Source organism: Amphibalanus amphitrite, unplaced genomic scaffold, assembly GCF_019059575.1.
Source record: "Amphibalanus amphitrite isolate SeventyFive unplaced genomic scaffold, NRLGWU_Aamphi_draft 000655F_arrow, whole genome shotgun sequence".
In the NCBI taxonomy this organism is placed as follows: Eukaryota; Metazoa; Arthropoda; class Thecostraca; order Balanomorpha; family Balanidae; genus Amphibalanus; species Amphibalanus amphitrite.
The window spans coordinates 36,914-63,560 of record NW_024882149.1 but is presented as its reverse complement, the minus strand read 5'-3'; the positions used below and the strand labels follow the sequence as shown (position 1 = coordinate 63,560).

The 26,647-nt window shown below is 49.5% G+C and overlaps 1 protein-coding gene across 1 annotated transcript; it reads right to left on the bottom strand.

The window, feature by feature from the left end:
• Positions 1-243: 243 nt before the first annotated feature.
• LOC122364074 (synaptic vesicular amine transporter-like) lies at positions 244-26,647 on the bottom strand. The gene is made up of 12 exons (XM_043334134.1): positions 26,542-26,647; positions 15,717-15,863; positions 14,299-14,523; positions 13,851-14,025; positions 8,940-8,998; positions 5,311-5,394; positions 4,836-5,018; positions 4,459-4,560; positions 2,816-3,042; positions 2,098-2,281; positions 1,363-1,499; positions 244-719 (listed from the first exon to the last, which is right to left on the bottom strand). Exons 2-12 carry the CDS (start codon positions 15,832-15,834, stop codon positions 660-662), a joined length of 1,554 nt encoding a protein of 517 aa, XP_043190069.1. The 5' UTR covers positions 15,835-15,863; positions 26,542-26,647; the 3' UTR covers positions 244-659.

The following is a 26,647-nucleotide window of genomic DNA, read 5'->3' as shown; positions in this document are numbered from 1 at the left end:
GGCGCCATTGGTACCGGGACTGTGGCGCCGCTCCTCGGCCGCTCCTTCAACTAAGATGGAGGAGGCGCTGTGGCTCAGAAATCGTGCGAAGAGCGGGATGGGCGACCGTGAGGGAAAGGCAAGGGTTTGAAATTTAATGTTTTCAATACTAGGCCAGTTTTAGAAGTGATAGGACAAAGTGCGATCTGCAAAGAAATGGTGAATATCCATTGGTGTGCAGGGTAGTGCGTGCTAAAAGGAAGCGCGCCGTTCATCTGTGTGGGATATTGCGGTGCCGTGCTCTGAGATGGGTGCCAGGGTTAATCTGTCCCCGGGGTGTCATTCAGCTGCGGTGAGAGGCGCCCGTCCGTCGGCAGTTACCAGCGGGCCCGGAGCGCGATCCCGCACCTCCGACCGGGCCACTGCCGCGCCGCGTGGACCCTTAAGGCTAGGGCGCGACACGCGCAACAGCGAACACAACATCGATTGGTCCCCAGGCAACCAGCCCGTTCGGTTCGGTGGAGCGCGGCCCGGGCCGGCCGGGACCGCGGCGTGGCGGGCGGCGCGCCGGCGCGCCGCGCAGCCATTCGCGGCGCGCCGGCGGCCAGCCGGGCTCAGAGGGCGCCGCCGGCCGGCGCTGGCGAGCTGCGGGGCACGCCCACCCCCGCAGCTCACGGATATCATTCGTCCTCTTCGTTCTGGTAGCTGACGTAGCGTACCGACGCCTTGTCGTAGAGAGACTGCGGAAAGAAACAATGTTCGTCAGTGGGGAACGTAAATCACGACCTAGGAGGACATTGGACAGCGAATGTCGAACGAGCACGTTGTTTTTGGCTCTAACGACAAAAAAGCAGAATACGACCAACATACCGGAATGTGTATTCGAGTTATCGTTTACGCCTTGCTAGAAAATTCAGTCGCGACTTTGCTTTCGAAAGTTATCTGCGTTGATGATAATCAGAAGACGAAGCTCGAGGCAGTGGAAATAATTGCAGGTGACTTTTTCTTCCCTTTGATAATAAAGTGTTGTGCTCCTCAGCCACAATGGGAGAGATCAGAGAGGCATCACGTTCTCACGCTAATGGGCCGAGGCGTCCTGTCTGTCCGTGACGACACATATCTTTTGACAGGGCTATCAGCTGGTCCACGAAACGCGGCTGGCTGGAGCGGGGAAATTGAGACGTCAGACAATCCCTGCCGGGCTGTCGGGGGCGAGTCAAATCCCGTTGTCCGGTTGTCTGACCGGGATTTACCTCCTCCTCGGGTTGTCTGGCCGGTAATTACCTCCTTCTCGGGTTGTCTGAGGAGTACTTAACCTTACCTCCTCCTCGGGTTATCTGACCGGTGCTTACCTCCTTCTCGGGTTGTCTGACTTTTACTTACCTCCTTCTCGGGTTGTCTAGACGGAGGGTTGCGCACGTAGATCAGTAGCGGCGCGTAGAGCAGCGTGATGAACGCTATGCCGTACAACATCCAGCTGAATCCGATCGATTTGACCAGTGTGCCGCTCAACGCCGGCCCTGGGGACGCACACTGGGTTAATTGGGGGCGCACATCGGGTTAATTGGGGCGCACACCGGGTTAAATCGGAGTACACCGAGCATAATAAACAGGCGACAACTGGGTCAGACGCCAACTGGCCCCGGCCCAAGGGGCTCAACAAATTGGAGCAATACATGCGTGCCGTTTGGCATGTAGTGGGATTTGTCAACAGCAACGTCGACAGGGCATTTTATTTCGACTGGGACTTAATAATTTAGCCGCTAGGTTGTACCAATGCCCAATTCTCATATGGTCTCTGTAAACATGGCAATGTTGAACAGGTTCTCGTAATTACTTATATATAATAGCTTCCCAGGATTCATTTCAACAGATTCATTTCAATCCGTGTTGCAGTTGTCCTCTCGTCTCCTCCCCGGCCACTGACCCATACAAACTCCTCCCAGCCGTCCCTCCCCTCCTCCCCACCGACTGAACCACACAGACTCCTCCCACCTCCCTCCCCCTCTCCTCACGCTGCTCCTCCCCTCTCCTCCCCTCGCCGACTGACCGGCATGGCTCCTCCCAACTGTCCCTCCCCCTCCTCCCCAGTTCCCTCTCCTCCCCTCGCCGACTGACCGACTGCGAAGCCGAGGCAGAAGGCGACGTCGCCGATGCTGTAGACGCTGCCGTAGACCGCCGCGTGCCGGATGTCGACCAGGTAGCCCAGCTGCGGCATCATGCTCGAGTCCACCATGCCGATGGCGAACCCCAGGCCGGCGTTGGGCGCGATCAGGTGGTTGATGCTGACTGCCAGTGGGATCTGCCGGTGTCCGGTGAAACGGTCAGATGTTAGATTCTCAGTAACGGCGGAACTCCTTCAATTAAGGGGGGGGGGACTGCCGACTTTTGGTCTCATTCTTTCCTTGCAACGCCCATAGGGCTAATGTTTAAATGCCAAAATCAAAGGGGGCACGGTGCCCCGGTGCCTTCCCCGTTCCGCCGCCTATGTTCTGAGATATGCGGCAGGATGGTCAGCTGTGCTGGCCAAAATCTGCGTGTGGAAGGAGGGTTGCATGCTAGAGACTTTGGCACTTGCGGCAATAGGGTCAGCCGCTGCATACGGGGCTCTGGTACAGGGAGGTCTCAAACTGTGCTCTCGGCATATTCGGGAGGACCAGATGCAAGGCCCTGAGGAATCTGTTGTGAAGCGACAATCACATGTTTGTGGCTCTGTGACAATCATACTGAAGTCATTTGCTATCTGCGGCTGAGGGATCTCTTGAGGTACACTGTACTCACACACATAAGGCAGATGGCTACGGTGAGATTCCTTCGAGGTACCTGGTACACTTACACACATGAGGCAGACGGCTATGATGACGAGGCCGACCAGCGAGGCCAGCCAGCGGCCGACGCGGTGTCCGAGCGGTCCGAACAGGTTCGTGCCGATCAGGTACGAGATGGACGCCGGCAGGAAGATGGCGCCCAGCTGCCACTTGTCTGCCTTCATCGTGTCCATCATGTAGATGGGCAGCGACGGCTCCAGCATCGCGATGCCCGTGTTGGCGATGGTGATGGCGCCTGCTCGGGAAACAGATGTCAGTGAAAAGAGCTATATCCAAAGGTTGGGACTTTTCAATAGAGACAATCACTATTCTTAACCCGCGCACCGACGGGGGTCTGCGCCAACTTAGTACCGACGGGGGGGGGGGGGGCGGATGACCGCCCCCCCTGAGATCTCGAGAACGAAGCAAGATAGCGACAAGCGGTAAACGGCATCGGATACGCACGGTCAAGATCTACAATTTTTACAAAGGTCATTTTCAGGTCAGGTCAAAGATGACGTCACAGGGGTCGAAAAAGTCAAAATGGCGGCGCTGAATATGGAGAGAGTTTTTCTCGAATAACTTTCGAATTAGTCAAGATAGGAACAAACTAAGGGCATCATCGTGATCCTCTCGTCAATCCGCATCGAATGATATATATGTTGACCTCGAAAGGTCAAGGTCAAAGGTTGACCTCAGGTCACGTGACCTCGAGGTCATCATGTATATCATTCGATGCGTCTTGACGAGCTGAACACAATGAGACCATCCACGCGTCTGTATCTTGTTCCTGTACGGAGTTATTGGCCAAAAAGCTTTGGTGACCTTTGATGACGTCACATGACCTCACAGCTGCCCAACAGCAAAACAGACCTCAAGGTAGTGAAGGTTGATCGTATATGAAGTCATGTATGGTATATGGGGCCATTCCGACCCGTTTTAGTGGTAAAAACAGGGAGTTGATTTTTCCCCCATTGACTTATAATGGGGAGGTCGCGAAATTGACCTGACCTTAGGTCACCGATATCAAAATTCCGAGATATACAAATTGTAGCTACTAATGACCTAATAACATCCTGCGACTTTCAAAGGCCTCCGACATCTACTGTAGCTCTGGCACGGTGACAAAGTTGCAAAAAAGTGACTTGAGGTTGGGTCATTCAAAGTGACCTGGTGACCTGACCTTGAAAGGTAGGAGGTTCAAACTTGCACACCATGTGTAAAATTGATAAGGGAATAGTCATACCAAATTTCGCGGCGCTACGCGCCGCGGTTTTCCCGCAATTCGCGAAAAACCTCAGGGGGGCGGATATCCGCCCCCCCCCCGTCGGTGCGCGGGTTAAGAATTGTGACTTTCTATTGAAAATCCCAACCTTACAAGGTCTAGTGTGTTTGAGCTAGCTGTCCCAGTCGTAGGACTACGGGGCACATTGGTGATTCCAACTTCGCGTGATAGGTGACAAGAGATAAACACCGAAGTAAATAATACAAGCCGGACTGGCAGAATATCGCAGAAAGAAACCCCCTCCAATTTACTTTTAATTTGATTCGACAATCTTTCCGTAAAAATTTCAAAGTTAGGTACCTAAAAAACCCTCACCACTTTTCACCTAAACTTCCCAGGCTTCACTGGGATAAAAGAACATGCTCAAGATGCGCATTTCCTACGCACCGGCACATATGATGATGTACGGGTCCTGGATGAGCTGCTTCAGGGAGGGCGCCTCCTCAGGCCGTTTCCGGATTCCAGGCTGCAATATCAGCAGCTGCAGCACTGAAACGAGACGCGGAAACACGAGTTAGAGACGATGGGGTCTCCCATTCACGCGACAAGGACAACTCGGCGCGGCACTGACTGATAAAGCATACGAGAAACTAGACTACGATTTATTGCACAACACCTGGAAATTACATATATAAGTATAAGTGGAGGAGTGTGAAATATGTTGCTAACCTAACATAATTTGTATTATATGGTATTTTTTCAACATAATATTTTTATGAATATGAAAGATCCTGTAATTAATTTGCGTTAAATGCGTCACTTACGTCCGTCCCCGAGCGCCAGCACGGCCAGCACGATGAACGGCGCCGTCTTGCCGACAAACTGCAGCATGAAGCTGCCGAACGGCGGCCCGATCAGCACGCCCATGGCCAGGCCGCCGAGCGCGATGCCCATGGCGTTGCCGCGCTCCTGGTCGTCCGGGTAGCGTTCGGCAAGCATTCCCATACCTGTCCGCAGCGGGCCGGGACGGAGGCGTCAGCGCGCGGCCGGTAGTTTGTGCATTTGTTCATAGACCACAACGGTATGCAGATGATTCGGAAGATGAGAGCCCACTTGTGCAGTGTTTTCTGTCAACCAGCTATCGATTACCATTAATAGTTATAAAGATAATGGGATACCAAAGCTAGATGACTGCGAGAAACCCCATTCTTCTCTCGGAATGATATCCTTTTATCTGGGGATCAGAGGATTCCGTTTGCTGAGCTGAAGCATGTTGGATCTTAGAGTAGCCTTACTGACCTGAAATACTGGAGCACGACGATCCAACTCCCTGTAGAGCCCGAGCGATGAACAGTATCGGGTAGGTTCGTCCAAACGCGAATACTGAAACAGACGCACAGGGTCAGTTCCAGTCGCACTTCCTAAGTCCTAACACCTCTAATCTCCTCCAAGTTTGCTTCCCTGTTCCAGTGCAGCTCTAGCCCCTACAAAACCAAGGAGGGCCCTGCTCCAGCCTCCTCTATCTTGGTCTTGGAGGAGTTTAGAGGTGTTAGGAAGTGCTACTGGAACAGACCCATAAGTGAATGGAGTGCTTCAGTCAGCCCGCCGCGGCCGGAGGCCTGTCTGGGTATACTGTGCCGCGGTACACCGTAGCACAGCGGCACAGTATACCTCCCAGTCGCGAGCCGCGCCGCGGAAGCTTACATGACGGTCGAATGAGTAGGTATGATCGGGCCGTGTCGATGCGAAGCCGTCAGAGATATTGGCAGATAGTGAATTGCCTTCTGGTTTTTAAATTAAATAAATATTCGAGATAAAAATAAACTTTGCCTCATTTGTGTTAGGAATTGATAATTAAATATGTAAAGAAATATGAACTTCCTAAATAAGACTGCTCAGTGCTCAATATGAACAGGGTTGTATACGACTCAATCAATAGCAATCAATTCAATCACGACAAATTTGGGAAACCAATCAAATCAATCAAGTCAGAGCAGTTTTCGGGAATTGATTCAATCGACTCAAACGCGACAATGAAAGGAATCAATCAACTCAATCAAACGACTCAAACCAAGACATACATTAGATTTTTTGCCCCACCAGCTTGGAAAAGTGTCCATAGCAGTCTGGTGTACCTACCTACCTACCTACCTACCTACAGAAGAAACATAAAAATATTGTCATTTAAAATTATAAATTGTCATGCCATTCAAAGATTCTATGTAATAAGGAAGAATGCCTAGTGATGGACAGGTGGATCATGATATTGAGGTTCAATGGGTAGAAATGGAGCAGAAGTTTCATTTAATGGGTGCAAAATAACCCAGTAGTTTAGGGGAGAGCGGGGCCAGTTGAACCACTTTTTATATGTTGACATGCACAGCGAGATCTAGTTGTCATATCGAGAAATGCACAATACCATGAAAAAATATGCTCTTTTGGCTTTGTTTTAAGATATGTAAAATTATGTTTCAAACATATTTTGCTGCCAAACGCATGCTTATAAAACAGCTCTACGCCCGTTTCAAATGACCCCGATGCGAGGGTCAATTGAACCAGCCCATGGGGTCAATTGCACCTATCCTTAACAACGGGATGTTTTCCTCTTTAAGGCAACTTTCTTAAGGAGATATTTTGTCCGGTTTACTTTTCCAAATGCTACATTCAATAGGTCGTTGGAAAGCTAAAAGTGCAAAGTTCCTCATAATAGGTGACATAAAGTACATAGACTATGGTAAAATGCGGGGATGAGGAAAATGAGAAATATCTCAGGCTATAGTGTGCTTTCAAGCAAAAGGCTGGAGAAAAAGGGGTCAAAAATTGAGCTCTATTAAACTACTATTTCAGTTTAAAAGCTCATTTCAAAGGTGGACTATTTCCTTTAATGTTTACAGCCCCTGAACAATAACCATTGCAAAGGTCACCGGGGTCCATTGAAACGGATTGTGGCCCTGTTTCAACTGACCCTCAGAGAAGCGTTTCAATTGACCCCATCCGCTCCCGCCGTCTCGCACGCGCCGTAAAGCACATGTCAAACGAGCTGGAGGGACGGCATCATGCTGAATGAAGGGCCAAATAAGGTGTTATTCCGGAGCCAGGAGTTCTTCTTTCAGCAAACAAAGGTATATGAGATATCACAAAATATTCATAAAAACGATTTCTCCCAAACGCCCCTCAAAAACACAAAAACAAGTGTCAAATCAAAATTACCGTCCGTTTGCCGCCCAAACGCCGTTGACAAAGGAAGTGGTCGAGCGCGGATGCGCAGTGGTGTCGGCAACGCCATATGTTGCATACTGTTGAAAATAAAGCCATGTTTCATCTGACCCCGTGTTTCAACTGGCCCCGCTCTCCCCTATTCGCCCCTTAACCCAAATCACCACCTTTCACCTAAAAGTTGTCAATTTAATTTTGGCCATGTTCCAGCTAAGTCATCAGGCCATCTACCCCATGTAAAGCCCCTGTCTGTCTCTTATGTGAGTTATGCGGAGCTCTTCTGAAATGAACCCTAAACATAATGAACCTAGCTAGGTTTCATGCCACACTGACACCATATGAAAATGTTGAAAATGTGCTACAAATTTGACAAATTCATTAGGTATTAGGTATGAAGACAGCAGGAAAGCAGGTAGGTACCCTTACCTGCCTAGATGTGTCACTGGCTACCAACAGTACCAACGAAGGTAGATAGGTTATATGTGAAGAATTCAAAACATTTTATTGCAATACAATTTGAAACTGTTAGGACTGGGGGATAGGGATAAGGATTAAGATATATATTTAAAAGGAAATGGAGAGGACAGGGACTCTGGAACCACAGGATAAGTTAAGGACAAAGGAAGTAGAACAAAGAAAATTAAAACGCGAAAACGGCACGGTGCGACTGCGAAAAAACATAGAAAACGTTTTGCCCAAGGTTTTGCGAAGAAGTATGCTAAGGTTTTATAAATCCTTATTCTACGTCTTTTGATTTTTTGGTAAGATGACGTCATTGATAATCATGTAGTATGGTAGTTTATCATAAAACAAATCGGTTGTACAACACCAATTTCGTTTTAATTATTATTTCATTTGAAATAAAAACACTTTATAATTTTCGGTAAAATATTTTAAGGAAAATGAAATTTGCTTAGGCCCCTGAGAGCCTAAGCATGTTATGCTTAGGCTCTCAGGAGAAAAGGATCAACAAACGTTCTGCTGCAAATTAAACAATGCAGCAAATTTAGCGAGACGAAAACGGCGCTTTTGTTTCAGTTATGTTTTTAGGGGGTTTCAGATATTTATAGAGTTCAGTGGGTTGTTTCTGAGGAGATGTGGAGATGTGAATTATTAATTAATCACACTTTATTAGTATATAGGGCCTTGCACTTTATCATCTGGATTAAAAAAAAAAAACGTTTCCTGCTGAGTGCAGAAAGGTAGGTAGGTGCATCGCCAGGTTCTATCACCAGGATTGGAGCAGTTATTGCAGTTGAAAGTCAAAGTTGGCTGTTCATGTTTAGGCCCTGTTCTTTATTTGGCCATCTACCCCATATTGCAGTTGTGATGACAAGCAGTTTTCAGTGTAGTTTTGTGATCTTTGATGTCATCAATTGGTGTCATTATTTTTCGTCAACTAAAACTTATTTGAACTTTCCATTCAATCGACTCAATCATACGAGTCACTCTAATTTTCGGGAATCAAATCAGTCAACCAGTCGCTAAAGTCAAACGAGTCAGTCAACCAGTCATCTCGAAAAGTCAATCGACTCAATCCAATCAACTCAAAATACGCGTTGAATCAAATCAATCAATTCAATCGACTTGATTGGTATACAACCCTGAATATGAATAGATGCTGATGAGTATACCTTATACATGGGTATGGTTTATTTTGACAACAAACTGTAAGATAAACCAAATACGCTTATGTCAATGTAGGTACTTACTTATTGTGGAGAGAAACATGATGACGAAGCCTGCGAACATCGGGATACTGTAGCCGATCCTGCAACAGGATTCGCCCGAGTCAGCTCTCTTTCGATTTCGACAATACTCCCAAAAGGACCACTAAGGCGCTAGTGCAGCTCGACTATGACGTAATCGCTGATAGAACTCAGTCGGTAAACATGAAGCCGTGGTTGTTCTTGAAAATCACCAAACCGTCACATTTTCTGCAATATTCAACTCTAATATTCACCCACGATTCCACATGAACATACAGGCGTAGGTTTATCGAACAGTACCTAGATGAGAACGGTGCAGAATATTATGTTTCTATGGGAGAGACAAGCGCGTCAAAACAAGGCGCAGTGGCCCTGCGAGCGTGGGGGTCGGGGACCTTGGTAAACAAACGGTGATGCGGGCGCTGATACCTTGACCGTCTAGTAGACGGTCAAGGGGTAGAAGGGGTAGACGGCGTCTACCCCTTCGGCAGTATCAATATTCGCTTATGTAGTACACTGCTTTGGAAAATCTGATTCACTTATTTTTCATGTGGCCAATAAAAGAACGCGTCCAACTCCATTGTGTACTTCATATTGTTCCTCTTTTTCGGCTTTATTCCAGCTCAAGGAACTCAAAATGAGATCGGTGATTTAGTACAAATGTGATCGATTTAATCTCCTCCAGCTGCCTCCGACCGGAGAATATGTCATGCACCCCGTACACTGACTTCGTTAAGCACAATCAGAATCGCCAATTCATCAGCCGTTTCTCTCATTAGTTCAGATCGCTGAATAAATTACCATAATTAGGCCGGGTGGCGTCCCACCCTGGCGACCTCGCGACATCCCTGCATCGCTGATTTACCGAGCTGTCCACAATGGCGGCCGTTTTTGCGGTCCGCGCCGATCTCTCGGGTCACTGCTCGGACATTGATCAGGGCCGCCGACTAGCTAAGTGGACTCGTTGGCCGCGGACGGGTCTCTGGCGGCGTCGACCCGCTGGTCCACGGGGGGAGGAGGGGTCACAGAGCCACGGGTCAGACGCAGGGGTCGGACGCGAGCTCGAGTCGCTGGAAATCGTCATTTACATCTATACAATCGCCGTAAAAAGTTATTACATTTCCGTTGATTGCTCAATCTTCACAGCTTCTTCTCGATAATTCCTTGAAAAAGGGAAAAAGCTTCCTCTGCGACCTCAGACGTGTTTATGTTTTAGCGTGACCTTGACTCACAGCAATGCCGTTAGTGCTTCGGTGGTTTGGACGAGTTATTGGTCCGCACAGGCTTTTAGCCAAGTATGCATTTTAGCGAGTCTCCAGCGCCTTCGAGCGATAAACCTTACGGGAATGTGATAATAATACTTGGCCTTCAGTTAGCCAGAAACCACATTTTATGACCACTTTTGTCGTGCTTGAGTAGTTTGCCATTCAAATATATAAAAAGAAGAGATAAACTTGAGTGATAGGTAAGGTACTGAAATCAGTCAGCACCGGCTACATAACTGTCTACAATGGCAAGCCCACTTCTGAAACCTCCGAATGACATATCACTAATGGAGAAACAATAAGTTATTCCTGCTCCGCGTTGGAAAGAAGCGCAAAATGTGGGCACGGATGTCGTCCGAAGATGTTTGAACTTGACGTCATGAAAATGAAGTCTTGACATTAGACAATTCAAGTATGCGGCATGACGAAAGGATGTAAGGTATCTAAAACTTCATCCCAACCGCCTACGCCTTACTATTTCCACTGTGCTGTCATGCACGATGCATCAAGACCGTGTCGCTCTAGTAGGGGTTTATCTCCGGATCCCCGGTATGGGACGCCGGGCCCCTGTCAGACTCGGTACGAGCCGGCCTCGGCCGCTGATATTGCGCTGTCGGCCGCAGCCGGGCCGTGGGTACCGGTGGCGGGGACGAACCCACTCTGCATGCCGGCCCGGTCAGCCGCATCAATACCGCACCGCGACCGGCCGCCGGGCTCAAAGGCCCGCCCTCTTGTGCATTCGGACGGCGGCGGCGGCGGCGCGGTGACGAGCGATCTCCATTAGAGACGGCCGCGCCGCAGCCGACGGCGCGCCGCCGCACGTCGCCGGAGCGCCGGGAATGTCGTTAGCGCGCCGCTCGCAGGGTGAACGGCTTGAGAGCGACGAAAATAAACAGCGCAGCGCCCAATAACGGCGCCGGAAGCCGGGCGCATCGGATGATGACGAGATAGCGGGGCCACTGGAGCCCGGAACTGGCACCTATTAACCCCACCAAGTGGGCTGGGTGTCGGCAGGGCGCGCGCGCGGCATTAATTTTTATTGTTCTTGGGACTCCAGCTCAAATATGAGATATTTGTGCGATTTGTACTGCTGGCGTGTTCTAAAGCCCGGGAACGATTGCTATCATATTCTCCATTCGCAAAGTAATTTAGCGACGAACAATTATAGCCATCCTTCTTGAGTATTTCACATCACATTGCCGAGATATTTACCTGCCTTGTTGGAAATGAGACTCACAAGCTGCCGTCGAAAATCAGTTCCCATCCCACCGCCGGCCACCCCGTCCCACATTATATGTAGCAGCGCCAGCCGGCGGCTGTTGCGTCTGGACCAGCACCCACTAGAAGGCGCCGGGAGTGGCCGCCACCTCTGATTGAGCCTTTGCCGGCCGTCGACAAAGGGCCGCCGCGGAGTTAAGTGTCGGCTTTGTTCGCCCCGGGCGACTGTCGCCGTGAGCGCTGTCGAGCTGCTGAGGAGGGGCGCTGGGCCGTCCTGGCGCGTGCACACGACACCGCTAAACGTTTCTCAGTAGCAGTTGTAACAGCGGCGCTGCTTGAGCATTATGCGACTACAAGAAGTTCCGCAACTACTGCAATGGCGGGTAGAAGTGCTTTTAAGAAATACATAACGCATCTTTTCGAATAAATCGCACTTACGAACAGATAAATTTGCATTCTGAACTTATCTCAATTGCTGCAATGCTAAGATGACGAGCTTTCTCCTTTGACTCCAATTCCATCTCGCCCTATGATCGCTTTAACAAGAGTCACCTCGGACCCGCTAACGCAGTGACGTGGGGTCGGTCTCCGTCCGTCTAGGCCTATCGGCCGTCGGTCCAATCATCCAGCGGAGAATCGATGCTGGCGCGTGTGTGCACCGATGAGGCGCAGAAGACGGTCCCTGAGACGCGCCACCGTGCCCCGGCGTGACCGGACGACCGCCAGACAGGTCATGACAACTACCAGGAAAGGGCGACTCACGCGCGCGACGCGTGACAGCCGGAGCATGGAGGCGCCGCGGCAAAACAATGGCCGAGCCACGGGAGGGTGGGAATAAACAGTCCTCTATGATCAGTCGCAGGCCGCGGCAACTAATGGGCACTGAACGACAAATGGGAGTGACGAGGATGGCTAAAGATCAGTAGTCTGGACGTTACTATGCTGCAGAGCGTTTCAGCGTTAACCCGCGCGGGGCTGGGGTCTCCAGCCGAACGCGCGGGGCTGGGGGGGGGGGGTAAATTTTACCCCCCCTGTTATCTCCCGAACTAATGGTCCGATTTGGAAAATTCAAACGCCAATCGAAAGCTCTCATCACGAACTACTAAAAACATGTACTTAATTTTAAGTTTGAGGTCAAGGTCAAGGTCAGGTCAAGGGTACAAAATGCAAGTTTCTACAGTATCGGCCTTGCACCGTAGTTGCCGAAGAATGGAGTCATGGACTGAGACTGATCGCCCAAAACGTGTTCTTAGGCTACCAAGACAATATTCGTTGCATACAATATCATTCAGAGGTCAAGGTCAAGGTCAGGTCAGGTCAGGTCAGGTCACCAAAAAAAACAAAATATAGAAAAGGGCATGTGCGACACATGTTTTATGGGTCATTTTACTCATAGAATTCAATAGGCACACTCAATAAGTGATATAGACCACCTCTGGATGAATTTCAGGTTGAGGTCAGGTCAAGGTCAGGTCAAGTGAGGTCAAATTTTGAAGTTGGTTGTTAAGGCCTAAAAAGGTGTCTATCTGATGCAGTTTTTCACGGCGAATCGAATGGTGCTATTTTTGTTTCCGTACGAGGTCTAGAACTTCCAAAAAAGTCATTTTTCAAAAAAATTGTGTGTCGTGACGTCATAAAATTTTGAATAACTCCCACATTTTTGAACCGATTCTTCTAAAATTTGGTATGTAGGTGCACATAGACCACTTCTCTGACATATATTCCGGTTTTTTCGATAGACTCAAAATTTTGGATTTTATAATGATTTTCCCAAAAAAGTCAGTTTTTTGAAAAAATTTAGGCCAAAATCCAAAATTTTCAAAAAACCGAGATAGCCATTTGATAGACAAAGTAAAATTACGTATAACCTTTTTTGTTACGTCTTGATTCCTTTAAAAATGAAGATGTTAGCGGCGTTTGAACTTTTGCCGTTTTTTGAGGCGAAAATGGCGAACATGACGTCACTAAAACGTCAATTTCTCAAAAAAATTTCCGACGGATTTCGCTCAAATTTTCAGGGAACGTGTCAAATTGATGTAAGAAAAGGTACTGAAAGTTTGGCGGCGCTGCGCGCCGCCGTTTTTGAGATATCGCAAAAATTCGCGAGGGGGGTAAAATTTACCCCCCCCAGCCCCGCGCGGGTTAAGGGAGGAAAGGCGAATAGTTTTTTTTGTACTCCTTGACAAAATACCAAAAGAAAACCTTTGACTTTGAGTTAATAAGACGGGTAGGGTAGAGGGAAGGGTGCATATTATTTGTGCAAGTAATAGTAATTTGAGCCATCTCTGCTTTCTCCCGTGAGTCTACCACGGCCGCTTCTGTCTCATACCGCCGCGCCGGTAGGGTCGCCTCTAACCTCTCGGTGACACAAGAGGAGCCCACCTATGCTCACCTGTTCGTCTGCTCTGCTCTGTTGGTCTGCCCTGCTCACCGGTTGGTCAGCGGGCCGACGAACGGGTTGGTGATGAGCTGGACGGCCGCCTTGGAGGCGAACATGACGCCCACCTCGACGTTCTCCTCTACCAGCTCTCTGTGTTTGAGCTCCTCGGCGCTGAGGGTGCTGGTGGCCGGAGAGGTGGACGGCGGCCAGCTGCTCGACGGATCATCTGAGAGCGGGACACGGGGCAATCATGAGTCAGGGCGCTGGAGCGGAACGGTGGCTCAGCTGAGAGGGACGTGGGGGCAGTGAGAATCCGCGAGCCGACTAACTCTGGGGTAGTTTGGAATTGGTATCGTGACGGGTTGTGCCATTATAACATAGTAATTGTGGGTGAATCTTTATTTTCAAATGAATAAAAGATAGTACAGATTCAAGAGAGATATATCAGTAAAAAATTTCGTCCCAGACACTAAACTCATGCCCCGCTAAGCCAGTGTACCTTGCGGCCAGTCGTTGGGCGTTCCTCCGGGATCGTCTGGCGGCAGGCCGAGCTGGCTGCGGGTGCAGTTGCAGCCCACCACCAGCGCCGCTGACGTCACCGGTCCGGCGCGTGACGTCACCGGCCCGTCGGTGGTGGTCGGTGGCAGCGGCGGCTCGACGGTCGTGGTCGTCAGGCCGTCGTTCCGGTGGTGCAGCACGTACAGAAACTCGGGCATGATGGGGACTGTCGCACAGAACGGAACGGGGGCGGCAAACAAAATCCGGTGAGAGAACGCTCAGATAAACGGGACTCTTTAGGAAACAGGCAACAAATATAGGGGAAAGTGGGGTAAGACGGGCACCTTAACTTTGGAGCCATTTTTCGGCCGGTTAGAAACATCATAGAAACGGGAAACTGGGTGAAAACCTTTTTCAGACATTTTACTTTCATTTGCCAGAAGATGAGACTTAGACCTGATTCAACAAATAAACTGCAGCTATTTTTGCAAAACCTTGCAAAAACCCGTCTTACCCCACCCCATGGGGTAAGACGGTCACATGGGTAGGGCAAGACGGCCAGCTTCTTTCACCGATCAGCGCAGCTCGCAACAAATGCCCGAGATTAGCCGCATTTATACAGTCGCTCGTTGGTCTCAAGTGCTTCGGAAATGGCAGTATACGAGATTCGTGCAGAAGGCGTATGCTCCTATATAGGCCCTAGTTCAGAAGCCATGTAGAACCGTTTTTCACATTCATTATTCGAGAATAAACTGTGCCGAAGGAATATTGCTAACATGTCTGTGAGTATCGGAATCGAACATATTCTTATTAGAAATGCTTCTTTTTTCCTACAGCAACAAAAATATTTTCACCATTACAGACCCATTGGGTTCATAGTTGCCCGTCTTACCCCAAACTCAATGTCAGAAGTTCAGCACGATTTTTCGCTGTGGACAATTTGATGCAGACAAAGCAAATCCGCCGTAAATGAACACTGTTGGCATATGAGTGTACCACAAGTGATTGCGAGTTTTTAACTCTATAGTGCTGTACACAAAAGCTTGCACAATACATTATGGATGTTTTCAATGAAATGAGTGTTTTAAAGAAATCAAAATAAAAGATTATCGACTGAACACAAATTCACCAGACTTGAATGGTGGTGTGTAGTGGGAAAGGCAATTCTGGTCCTAACTTTTCTTGCTCGTAGCGCTATTGGTTTGGTCTGCAGAAGGGGTGCCCGTCTTACCTACCCTGACCGTCTTACCCCACTTTCCCCTACGGGACAATAAGCACTAAACAATGCCTATAGCTAGGCTACCTGATTATTCCACTGAGCTGAGTTTCAGCTGTTGCTCTGTCTAAGAAGCAGGTCTGGCCTGCCACTCTGCACTCACTCACCGACGGTGGTGAGCAGTGAGCAGCAGCGGCTCTTACCGACGGTGGTGAGCAGCATGTTGTCGAGCAGCAGCGCGATGGCCACGATGATGAGCACCAGTTTGCGTGACTCCCGACATCGCTGCAGGAAGCCGCTCTGTTCGTCCAGCACGCCCATCGTGAGCCGGCGTCCGCCCGCCGCGTCACCTGCAGCATGCGCGCAGGAAGGGTAGTGTGGGGTAAGTTGAACGTATTTTTACGTCTTCTCCGTTGTACCAAATTCCAGCTCAACCCTGGATGAAGAAAAACTGTTTCAGTAGCGCATGTGTCACTTGCTTTCACCATGCAAGCCTCATTTTTGGACGAGCCGAGCATTCCTTGAATAGCATAGCATCATTTCTCCACCAATTGTCACGGTGTGTTCAAATTGCCCCACCGTGGGGTCATTTGAACATACTGCCTTTACCTGCCATTAAAAAGATAGTCTCGCCAGCACCGATGTTGTTTGACCCATAAACAAATAGGCAGAGCAATTCTAAAAATACCATCATTTGAAAAATCAACACAACAACACAAATAAGAGTTGCAGAGTATCAATATCTGCACGCTGCACACCGGTCAGTTGACAGAATTCGCCTCTCTTCAATTAACAGAACGTCTATCATCTACGTTCGATAAAAACTCTACCAAACCTTACTTCATCTGTTATATGTGGTGCCAATCGGAACCTGGACATTCGGAGTTTCGATTCTTTATAATGTCCAATTCATAATTGATTGCACAAAGGTATAGAAGTCTGGACAACGTTGGACGATGGCCTGCCACACTTAACCCGCGCACCGACGGGGGGGGGGCGGATATCCGCCCCCCCCCTGAGGTTTTTCGCGAATCGCCGCGAAATTTGGTATGACTATAACCTCATTAATTTTACACATGGTGTGCAAGTTTGAACCTCCTACCTTTTACGATCAGGTCACCAGGTCACTTTGAATGACCCAACCTCAAGTCACTTTTTTGCAACTTTGTCACCGTGCCAGAGCTACAGTAGATGTCGGAGGCCTTTGAAAGTCGCAGGATATTATTAGGTCATTAGTAGCTACAATTTGTATATCTCGGAATTTTGATATCGGTGACCTAAGGTCAGGTCAATTTCGCGACCTCCCCATTATAAGTCAATGGGGGAAAATCAACTCCCTGTTTTTACCACTAAAACGGGTCGGAATGGCCCCATATACCATACATGACTTCATATACGATCAACCTTCACTACCTTGAGGTCTGTTTTGCTGTTGGGCAGCTGTGAGGTCATGTGACGTCATCAAAGGTCACCAAAGGGTTTTGGCCAATAACTCCGTACAGGAACAAGATACAGACGCGTGGATGGTCTCATTGTGTTCAGCTCGTCAAGACGCATCGAATGATATACATGATGACCTCGAGGTCACGTGACCTGAGGTCAACCTTTGACCTTGACCTTTCGAGGTCAACATATATATCATTCGATGCGGATTGACGAGAGGATCACGATGATGCCCTTAGTTTGTTCCTATCTTGACTGATTCGAAAGTTATTCGAGAAAAACTCTCTCCATATCTAGCGCCGCCATTTTGACTTTTTCGACCCCTGTGACGTCATCTTTGACCTGACCTGAAAATGACCTTTATAAAAATTGTAGATCTTGGCCGTGCGTATCCGATGCCGTTTACCGCTTGTCGCTATCTTGCTTCGTTCTCGAGATCTCAGGGGGGGGGGCGGTCATCCGCCCCCCCCCGTCGGTGCGAAGTTGGCGCAGACCCCCGTCGGTGCGCGGGTTAAGCATTTTTATCAAGTAATCGTGCGTAGCATTGATTGGCGAATGGAAAGCTTGTATAATATTCTCAATATAATGAACACTTTTCGGCTGGTAAAATTACATGCTAAGCAATATAAATGACGGTTTTGAGTGTTAATAGCTGCATAATTTTCGGACATATTTGGACAAATAGTTGACTCTAACATTTTTGGACGGAAAATCAACGAAAATGCCAGACATTTGACGGATATTAGACGTAAATTTTCTAAAACTGGCATCACTTATCTGCTACTGATTTGGGTCAAAAATATTGGCAAAAAAAAACTGGGAGCGTTGTTTTTCGGAGCTATCCCTGTCTTCATTGAAATTCTCACACTATGTTCAAATTACCCAACGCTAAAAGTTATTTTGCAATTTTAAAAAACAGGGCTCAAAAGCAAATTTCTTGGATTTAAGGCACTGATTAGGTCATTGTACAACAAAAGCCGTTGCGTATTAGGCGCTAGCAATGCAAGATTTTGCGCTGCAATGAAGTTGCAATGACGTGTTGTTAGGCGTTTATCCTTGCGAAATTGATTTTTTACACTGTGCGTCAACATCTTCATTCCCTGAAACTTTAAACCCCGTTCATATGATAGCCCTTTTAGTTACGATAATTTCTCTCATTGGTCTTATTGTCATGCCACTTATGGATTTTCCGTAAGTTTGTGTTATTCACACTATGTTCAGATTGCCCCACATGTTCAAATTACCCCACCCTACCCTACAGTGTCAGAGGCCAGAGCGACAGTCAGCTGCGTCACCAGATGGGTAGGAGGACGCACCAGACACCCAGCCCCCCCCCCCTTTATTCGTGAAAGATTGGCCGTGCTTTTTTGTCATATGTATGGTATGTGTTTTAGAACTGTCATATATGTATGTATGTCATTGCGAAGCATAAATCAGACAGATGGACCTTCAATCATTTATCGCGTCGTTTTATACGACTACGCATTCCTGGAGACGACCCACCAGTCACGTACTGACTCGCACCGCGCCCGCCGCGCCGACCGGTCTCTCCACATAAATCAGCGCTCGGCCGGAACCACGGCTCCCAGGACAACGATAACGACCTCTCGGCCGACTGCCGACAGCGCCCGCTGCTGACGGGGATCGCATAGCTCGGACCTCTCGCCCGACTGCCGCCAGCGCCCGCTGCTCCGGCGGGGACCGGTCCCCGATAGCTAATCATAGCTCGGACCGCTGGACTAACAACTACCAGCGCCGGGTACTGAAAGGGGCTGCATAGTTTGGACCGCTGGACTTCCGGATGCTCCAACTGGGACCGGCTCAGGATGGGTAATCGTAGTTCGGACCGCTGGACTAACTACTACCAGCGCCGGGTACTGACAGGGACTGCATAGTTTGGACCGCTGGACTTCCGGCTGCTCCAACTGCAGGACCGGTTCAGGATGGGTAGTCGTAGTTCGGACGCTGCATTAGACTGGACTGACCTGCCACCAGCGTCCGCTGCTCAGACAAGGACCGCACAGCTCGGATCTCTGGACTGGAAGTGGACTGGACTGCGTCGCAAGCGCCCGCGACTCGGACAGGGGCTGGTCCACATCAGGGTATATTTCGAGGGTCCACATCGTTCGGACCGCTGCACTGAACTTCACGCCGTCGTTGGTGTCTGCTGCTGACCGTGACTAGACGATAGGTGGACTTCTAGTGGCTTGGACCTCTAGGTGGACTTGGACCTCTAGGTGGACCTCTAGGCGTCGAGTGCCACTATCGACAGCTGCCATGGACTCCTGTGTATATTATAGTTAGGTAGGTATATAGGTATTAGGTAAGCCTAGCTGGGGGGGGGGGGGTACACGTCAGATTCTGTACCTTATTTATAGTAGCGGTTTGTAACAAGTTGCCTGATTTTAGTTGCACTTTATTAAAAACGTCGACCGGCAAAGGCAAATAATGACCGATTGCAATGTAAATACTATTTCGATTGTAGTTCACTTGATACTGTGAAATTTTGCAGCAAAATAACGCATCATTACTCACTTCCTGTTCCGACTGAACTGACAAGACTAACTAGCTAATAGTAACTACCCTGGCATGTCCGTTCATGTCACGTCTCGGCCAGCCAGCATTGCAGCGCTGTGTTGGTGGAACTTCGAGCACACGGCGCCCGGTACATTTGTGGCGGGTGTCGGCCCCAGCCCTGCTCCGACTCCCTCCCCTCCCCCCAGCCCTACCCCCGAGTGGGCCGGTAAAATCTGTCGCTCGCTGACGGGCCGAATTGAACATCGATCTGGGACGACGGATCTCGGCCGACCCGGACCGGGGCCGGCGTAACGACATAGATAACGATCCAACGCTCCTCTCGACGGCGAGCGGCGGCGGCCGGGCGGGGGCGGGGGCGGGGTGGGGGCGGGAGGAGTCGGCGTCAACAGGTCGACGTGCCGCCCGAACCGACGGCCGCTCGGTGGAGTCACGCGCGTCGGCTCGGCTTTCGGCCGCCGCTGTTTGCTGGAAATCTAATCAGGTGTGCGCGCCGCGCCGGCACAAGTTAGGTGACGAGCGGCGTTTGTTTGGTCGGCGGTGGGGACGACTCGGCTCGTGTGCCTCCGTCCACACCCGGTGTTAGCTCTGGAGGGAGAGACGTGCTCGCCCGTCTCTGTGGAGGATACGAGCCGTGCCCGAGTGTGGTATCGGAGTGACGTATGACGGAAAAACGCATTGTGTTTGCGGGATTCTGTGGCAGCTTGCGACGTTTGTGTTTGGACGTCGAAAACATTTGTGATAAATAAGCATCTGGCCGCACTAGGGCAATCCTTGAGGGGAACTTCTGGCCACCTCCCCAGTTTGCCTTTTCTCTGCATGTATACGTACTTACATTTTGTCATGAAACTTGCCAGATAATACCATGCGTCCCAATACAATGTATGAGACCGCCGGGCCTTTGCGTACTCGGTACTGCCTGCCGCCACCAACAGGACTGCATTCATTACATCATAACATTCCATACACCTTCCTCCGAGTCCCAGCTGACACCGGCCGAGGACAGACAGAAACGCTGGCCGTGCTGCCGTGCCCGGTACCACAGGACTTCACCCAGCGACTCCTGTGCTGTTAGGCCTGGGTTTGGTATCCGCCCTTCCGTCACTTACGCAACAGGCTGCACAAGAAGAGCCAGCGGCCGGCCGGCGTCATCTACAATTCCAATGGCGGCGAGAAACGGCGCGGCGGCGGCGGCGAAGATACCGGCGTCATTACAAAGTCTGAGTGCCGCCGCCGGGTAGATTTATCGGGGCGCCTCCGGCAGATAGCACGAGCGAGCACCTGGTCCGGACGGTCCGGACACGGTGACCGACGTCCCTCCGCTAACGTCTGCCGCTGTCCGCCAACGTCCATCGATGTACTGGGACATACGTCCGCCAGCGTCCGCCAACGTCTGTCCGCCAAAGCTACCCACGAACGTCCTCCAGGCTAGTGACTCGAGGAGGGCATAGCGTTTAGCGTCAGTTTTGGTGGCAATGTGTTTAGATTCTGGTATTCTGGTGATGCGATCCAGTGAATCGATAGTTTGGAAAAAGCACTGGAATTGGCAATCAACATTTGAGAGTGCTTTTTAGCAATGAGTAAATAAAGCTGAACTTTCTCACCACCAGCTTTTAGAGCTGCAACCCTGCATTCGGCTGAGCCTCGCCATTTGCAGCCCAGCCTGCTTCTTGACAACTTCACACGCCACACCAATTACCCCTTATCACATAGGTGGCGTGGCCCTATTGCTTTTTTAACGGCACAGAGCTGGACACCATTATTTACCTACGTTCAAATACAAGAAAAGTTCGCTTACACCGCATATCAAGACTACTACTATGGACGTCAAACCCCTTGAGACCCCACTTTTTTGCGATAATTTTTAAATGCGTCAACTCTCGTTGACAATATTCTGGCAATGTGTGTTTCAGAACCTGCCGAAACTTTTATTACTAAGGTATTTTGACGCCAAACGATTATTAAAGGTACTTCTCATTCACTCGTAATGTTAAATTTCACGGAACGAATCTGCTGTTTGGGTAGAGGCTACGCGCTCATGGGGCGGAGCCACGTAATGACGTCAGCGCTAAGCTCCGCCCTACCCCTCCGGCGCTCCTTGCCCGGCGACCGGTCACTCGCGTCTCTCGCTCCATTCAGGCTTGATGGTGGGCGGTAGCTGGTAGCGGTAGCGGGCGCTGGTAGATGGCATTTAGAGCAGATGGCGCTGGTGGCGGGGCTCGAGTGTGGCCGAGCGCAAGCCTCTGCCCGGGCCTGAATTGACCTTAACATTACGAGTGAATGAGAAGTACCTTCCATAATCGTTTGGCGTCAAAATACCTTAGTAATAAAAGTTTCGGCAGGTTCTGAAACATACATTGCCAGAATATTGTCAACGAAAGTTGACGCATTTAAAAATTATCATAAAAAAGTGGGGTCTCAAGGGGTTTGACGTTCATAGTAGTTACCCGCGTATAGTTAGGCATGCCATACTCCTTCGCACCCATGCCGTTCCCACGGCGCGCCTAAGCTCCTGACGACCGGCGCTCTGGGACTCCTTTGGTCACGTTCGGTCCATCCCGGGGGTATCCTCTGGTCTCCGCAGGGAGGAGTGTGCGTGACAAAAACAGATCTGAGCCCGTGCGGCCGGTCTCCCCGCGGACCGCGATCAATACGCCTCCATCGGCCCGGATCAGTCTGGCGGTCCCACGGGACTCGACCCGGAGACGTGGTCAGGTCAGTCCACAGGTTAGTCAGGTCAGACCGCAGATTAGCCTGAAGGATGTACTCCTCAGGGCACTAAAGAGTCGTACTCCTATATGTGTGGGTGCCCAAATTTTTCTCACTGCCAGAGCGACCGGTCAGTCCCATGTCATCCTGATAATTATTTGAGCATAAAATCGATAGAAGAGTTGTCGCGAAGTTGTCACTATCTATGAATTTGTTTTAGACTGGTGTTGAGATATATCTAGAGCTTCTTTTCCATTGTAAGTCAGAGCATTGGCCGAGGTTATGTAATGCAATGAATAAGGCGATAATCCCAATCCGATCCAATAGATCCGATGCGACGGACAAAAATACCCCATACCCTCATCGATGCCGGGGACAAGAAAAATCCATGGGTAGATCTCTGAAGCTCGGTCATCAGTAGGTAGGTTCTGGACGCGCGCGTCATGTTCGGTATCAGCCGATCTGCCCACATGAGCACTGTATCTCCTGAGAGGAAGAGGCACACGTCCAGATTACTATTTGTGACCGCCGCATGTATGTATGCATGTGTATTCGCCGGCTATAGCCCGTCGCCGGCGAGGCAGACCGCCGGGACCGGCCGGGCGCGAGCGCGCCGGCCACCCGGGCCGGGGCCGCCTGACCCTTCCGCCGCCGCCTGGGAGGGCCGAGTCCGGCTCCTGTTTTCGACGTCCCCGGCGTGAAATGCATTGTTAACGCCGGCGTCCCCGTCCCAGGTAGGCGCGCGGACCGGCCAGGTGCGGCTATTTTGGGACCGTTGCGGTCATGTTTTTCTTCTCCCTAGTTTCCGGATTCTTTCAGCTCCCCATCTGTGCTTTTCTTCGTGACCCCATTTCTCGCCATATCTAAACTGATGTAAACATGTTTCTCGTGCTGTTCTGTTCTGGCCTCCGCAGCGTGCGGACGTGCCTCTGTCCTGTCGTAGCCGTCGCACCGTTCGTTGGACACCGCAATATAGAAATACCTCTTCAGTGCTGTGTCGGGAAGTGTGGAAGCAACGAGACACAGTGAGCAACAGTGAGCGGGCGGAGTTAGAATCGGGCGTGTGCGGCGCGTGCGCAGCTCTTCATTCTACACAAGTTACCTTACCTTCACTCCTCTACCTTTCCTGGTCTGCTGAATTGTGGGCCTCCTTGTCGCTTGAATTGTGACTTCTATCTCTACTCACTTAACCTTCCCATTTTACCCTTCCTGGTCTGCTGAATTGTGGGCCTCCTTGTCGCTTGAATTGTGACTTCTATCTCTACTCACTTAACCTTCCCATTTTACCCTTCCTGGTCTGCTGAATTGTGGGCCTCCTTGTCGCTTGAATTGTGACTTCTATCTCTCACCTGTGTCACGCTGAATTGCCGTGGCTCCTGGCTGCTGAATTGTGGCCATCCTTCATATCCGATCGATCTGCCTAAAGCCCTTCGCCTACTTGTGTTGAATAGGGTGGCAAGAGTTTCATTTCACCCAAATGCCGTGGAACCGCCGGTCTGATTAGCCCCAGAAAGGAGTGTCTACAGTCCGCTCCGCCAGAGGAGAGTCGGGCGCCGCGCGGAGCGGTGTCCCGTCGAGCACAGGCCGGCGCGTGGCCGCGACACTATTATCTAAGTGATGCAGAAAGAAGAGCAGATCACTTTTGACAAATAAAATGCGGTCACCTCATTCGCCCGACTCATCCGATTCTATTACAGCGTGTGGAGCGTATAACAGGATGAGGTTCAGTCCGGGCCACTTCTGTTTCTATGTAGTCAGGAGCTGCTCAGACCTCTGCATTTCAGGGGCTGGGAGCCTGGAAGGCGTTAGAGCTGATCGACATCATACGAATCTGTGAGGTATACGCCTTTGATTCGAGGCCGTTATTGCCGCAAAAGGCGGTTATACGAGTATGTCAGCAATCAAGAGACTGGGTTATATTCTCATAATAGGATGCGTTAGTTTGTTAATCTAATCCACCATGAAAGTAAAAATAGCAGGAACATTACAATAGCTTACAGGGTGTCCCAGAATTACCCGGACATTGTTAACTAGCGTATAAAATAAGGCAAACACGATTGCGCTTTTTTCTTTTTATCGTCCTATATAGTCAACTAGTGTGGCTGTGAAATAGCACATGCAATAGATACGCTTGTTACAAGATCAGCCGACAATGATTGAAAATGCCAGCCATTGCTGGTCGCAGTTGTTTTACGGCTCTCCCGAAACTGGGTGAAGGCCTGTTTTCTTTGACCTGTTGACGGAGGATAATACGATTATATAAGATAAACTTAACATCAAAGTGTTCCCAGGTCATAAGGCATTATCCCCCAAAACAAAAATTGCTGCCTACACCACTTTTGCCGCGTTTTTTACATCTGAAGTGGAGAAGCTCCATGTCTGAACATGGCGGGACCTTTGGCTTCCAACAGATTTGGTTTCCAAAACGAACCCGTTCATGGCCATTTGGTTTACGGCATCCAGTTTTTTTACTGGTAGAATATTACCGCAGTAGTACTCTGTGCTAACGGCTGTCGTTGGGCCATCATATCAAGCCGAATGAGTGCACAGTGGCTCAAAATGTCTCACAATTTGATTTTCGACGGGTGCCTGGCCGTCTCTGCTGTTGGGGCGTTGTAGCCATCTGACGTTCACACACGCCTTTTTCGGGTGGTTCAAATGACAGAATACCTTCGTTAGACCACAAAGTGTGCTTCAATATAATTTTTGTTGTATATGTTATATTTTTGGGATGAATTGTAGTGATTTTCGCTGCTTTTCCCGTAGTTTTCGCATATTTTTCAGGCGTGGGACCCCAAATTCCAAAATTTTGCGAAGATAGTGGTGGAAAGTAGACTGATGTTCTTTAGATAATCCTGATCTATCGTTTAGCTAGTTTTTAGCCAGATCAGTGACGTTTGTTGTCCATGACAAGCAACCACCCGTTTGACAACTGGTGCATGGCCATTTTTGGCCGAGCCCAAGCCTGTCAATCAGGTTTATCTCTTGCTCTCTCTGGCTTCGTTAGCTGATATAATTGCGCTTTGCTCAATCCTAACTGCTTGCAGATGACCTGCTGAAGCTCTCCAGCAAAAACCATGCCGAAAGTCCGTTTACAAAGTTGAAAACGGGAGTTGATTCACCATGGTTGCCTATTAGTGGCTTAAGCTGAAAACGGAAAAGGGCTACTCTTACTTGACTCTGGATAATACTTGACTCGAGTCGTTACCGGTCACCAAAAGCACACAGTCCCCAAGCTCGATAGCTAAGGGATATCTTATAAAAGTATGATGTTTGTATATCATTAGAATCGAGCGCAATCGTACTTTTAGCCAGAAAATAAATGTCCGGGTAATTCTGGGACACCCTGTACTTGATGCCGCGGTGCCTACACCTAGTGAAAATCATGAGGGATCATTTTATAATCAGGTAAATCCCGGTTAGGTATAGTCTAATCGTCTTAATTTCATCTTGAGTTTAATCAATGATTATCATTTCGATTGTTATAGCAGAATCACTTTGTGGGTGGTAGCACACCACAAAGAGGCCCGGCGTCCCCGGCGGCCGCTGGGCCTCCGCGCCACCCGCCGGCCGCTGGAGGGTCACATAGCTACCCCTCCCCCCATTACTTCTGCGACGATGTCGCAACGCGAAGGGATGGAGAAGCGAAACTTTGCACACATAATTTTGAATAATTTAAAATGACGTCACAGTACGTCAGAAGTCAAATCGTAGGTTTGCGACTCTTACACGATACTCTTCACGATATATTCGATATATGGCATCGAATATAAAGGACCGATTATTGGTCAGGAATTAGTTACCAAAGTGTACTTAGATGTGTAAGGATGACAGCAAGTGCTGTCTAGTTCATTTATAGTTGAGTTTCATGTTCAGCGACATCAGAAACGTCCCATATTGGAAGACGACGAAACTTTATGACGTCAATGTGACGTCATCTTCAGAGCTACCACCAATCTGTCCTCAAATATGGCTAAGGTACTTTTAATTTAAAGCAATGCTAAGTTTCAAGTTCGTAGCTTATCAGGTTTCGGAGATATCACAAAAAACGTAAGGGGGGGGGACAACTTTATGCCCCCCAGCGGCTCTTGGGCTAATAAATACACATTTCTGCCATTTTCGAACCTTTCCTGCTGTCCAAAGAGTGGAAGATTTTTCTGCCATACACAAATAAACTTAGTCTTCCAACTAACTAAATCATGCATGTTCGCTTTACCGAAAGTTAATAATCATTCCGCAAAAACGCGGTCTTGCAACGAGAATGAATACGAAAATCTCACGAACAATACAGGCCGATGTGTTACACAGTACACACCCTCCAACAGGTGGTCGGTCACTCACCAGTGCCGGAGGCGTCAGATGGGTCGAGGTGGCGTTCTCTGGCACTCCATACCGTCTCCTCCGGAGAGCCTGCCCGCAGCCGCCGCCCGTCGCCGGGCCCTTCGGC

Bases quoted from the DNA above. Each gene is read 5' to 3' on its own strand.
- LOC122364074 (XM_043334134.1), bottom strand. From the start codon at position 15,834: ATGGGCGTGCTGGACGAACAGAGCGGCTTCCTGCAGCGATGTCGGGAG. The intron at 2,282-2,815 runs GTAAGTGTACCA...GGACACCGGCAG, and splicing joins TAGCCGTCTGCCTCATGTGT to ATCCCACTGGCAGTCAGCAT. The intron at 1,500-2,097 runs GTCAGTCGGCGA...GTGCGTCCCCAG, and splicing joins CTGCCTCGGCTTCGCAGTCG to GGCCGGCGTTGAGCGGCACA.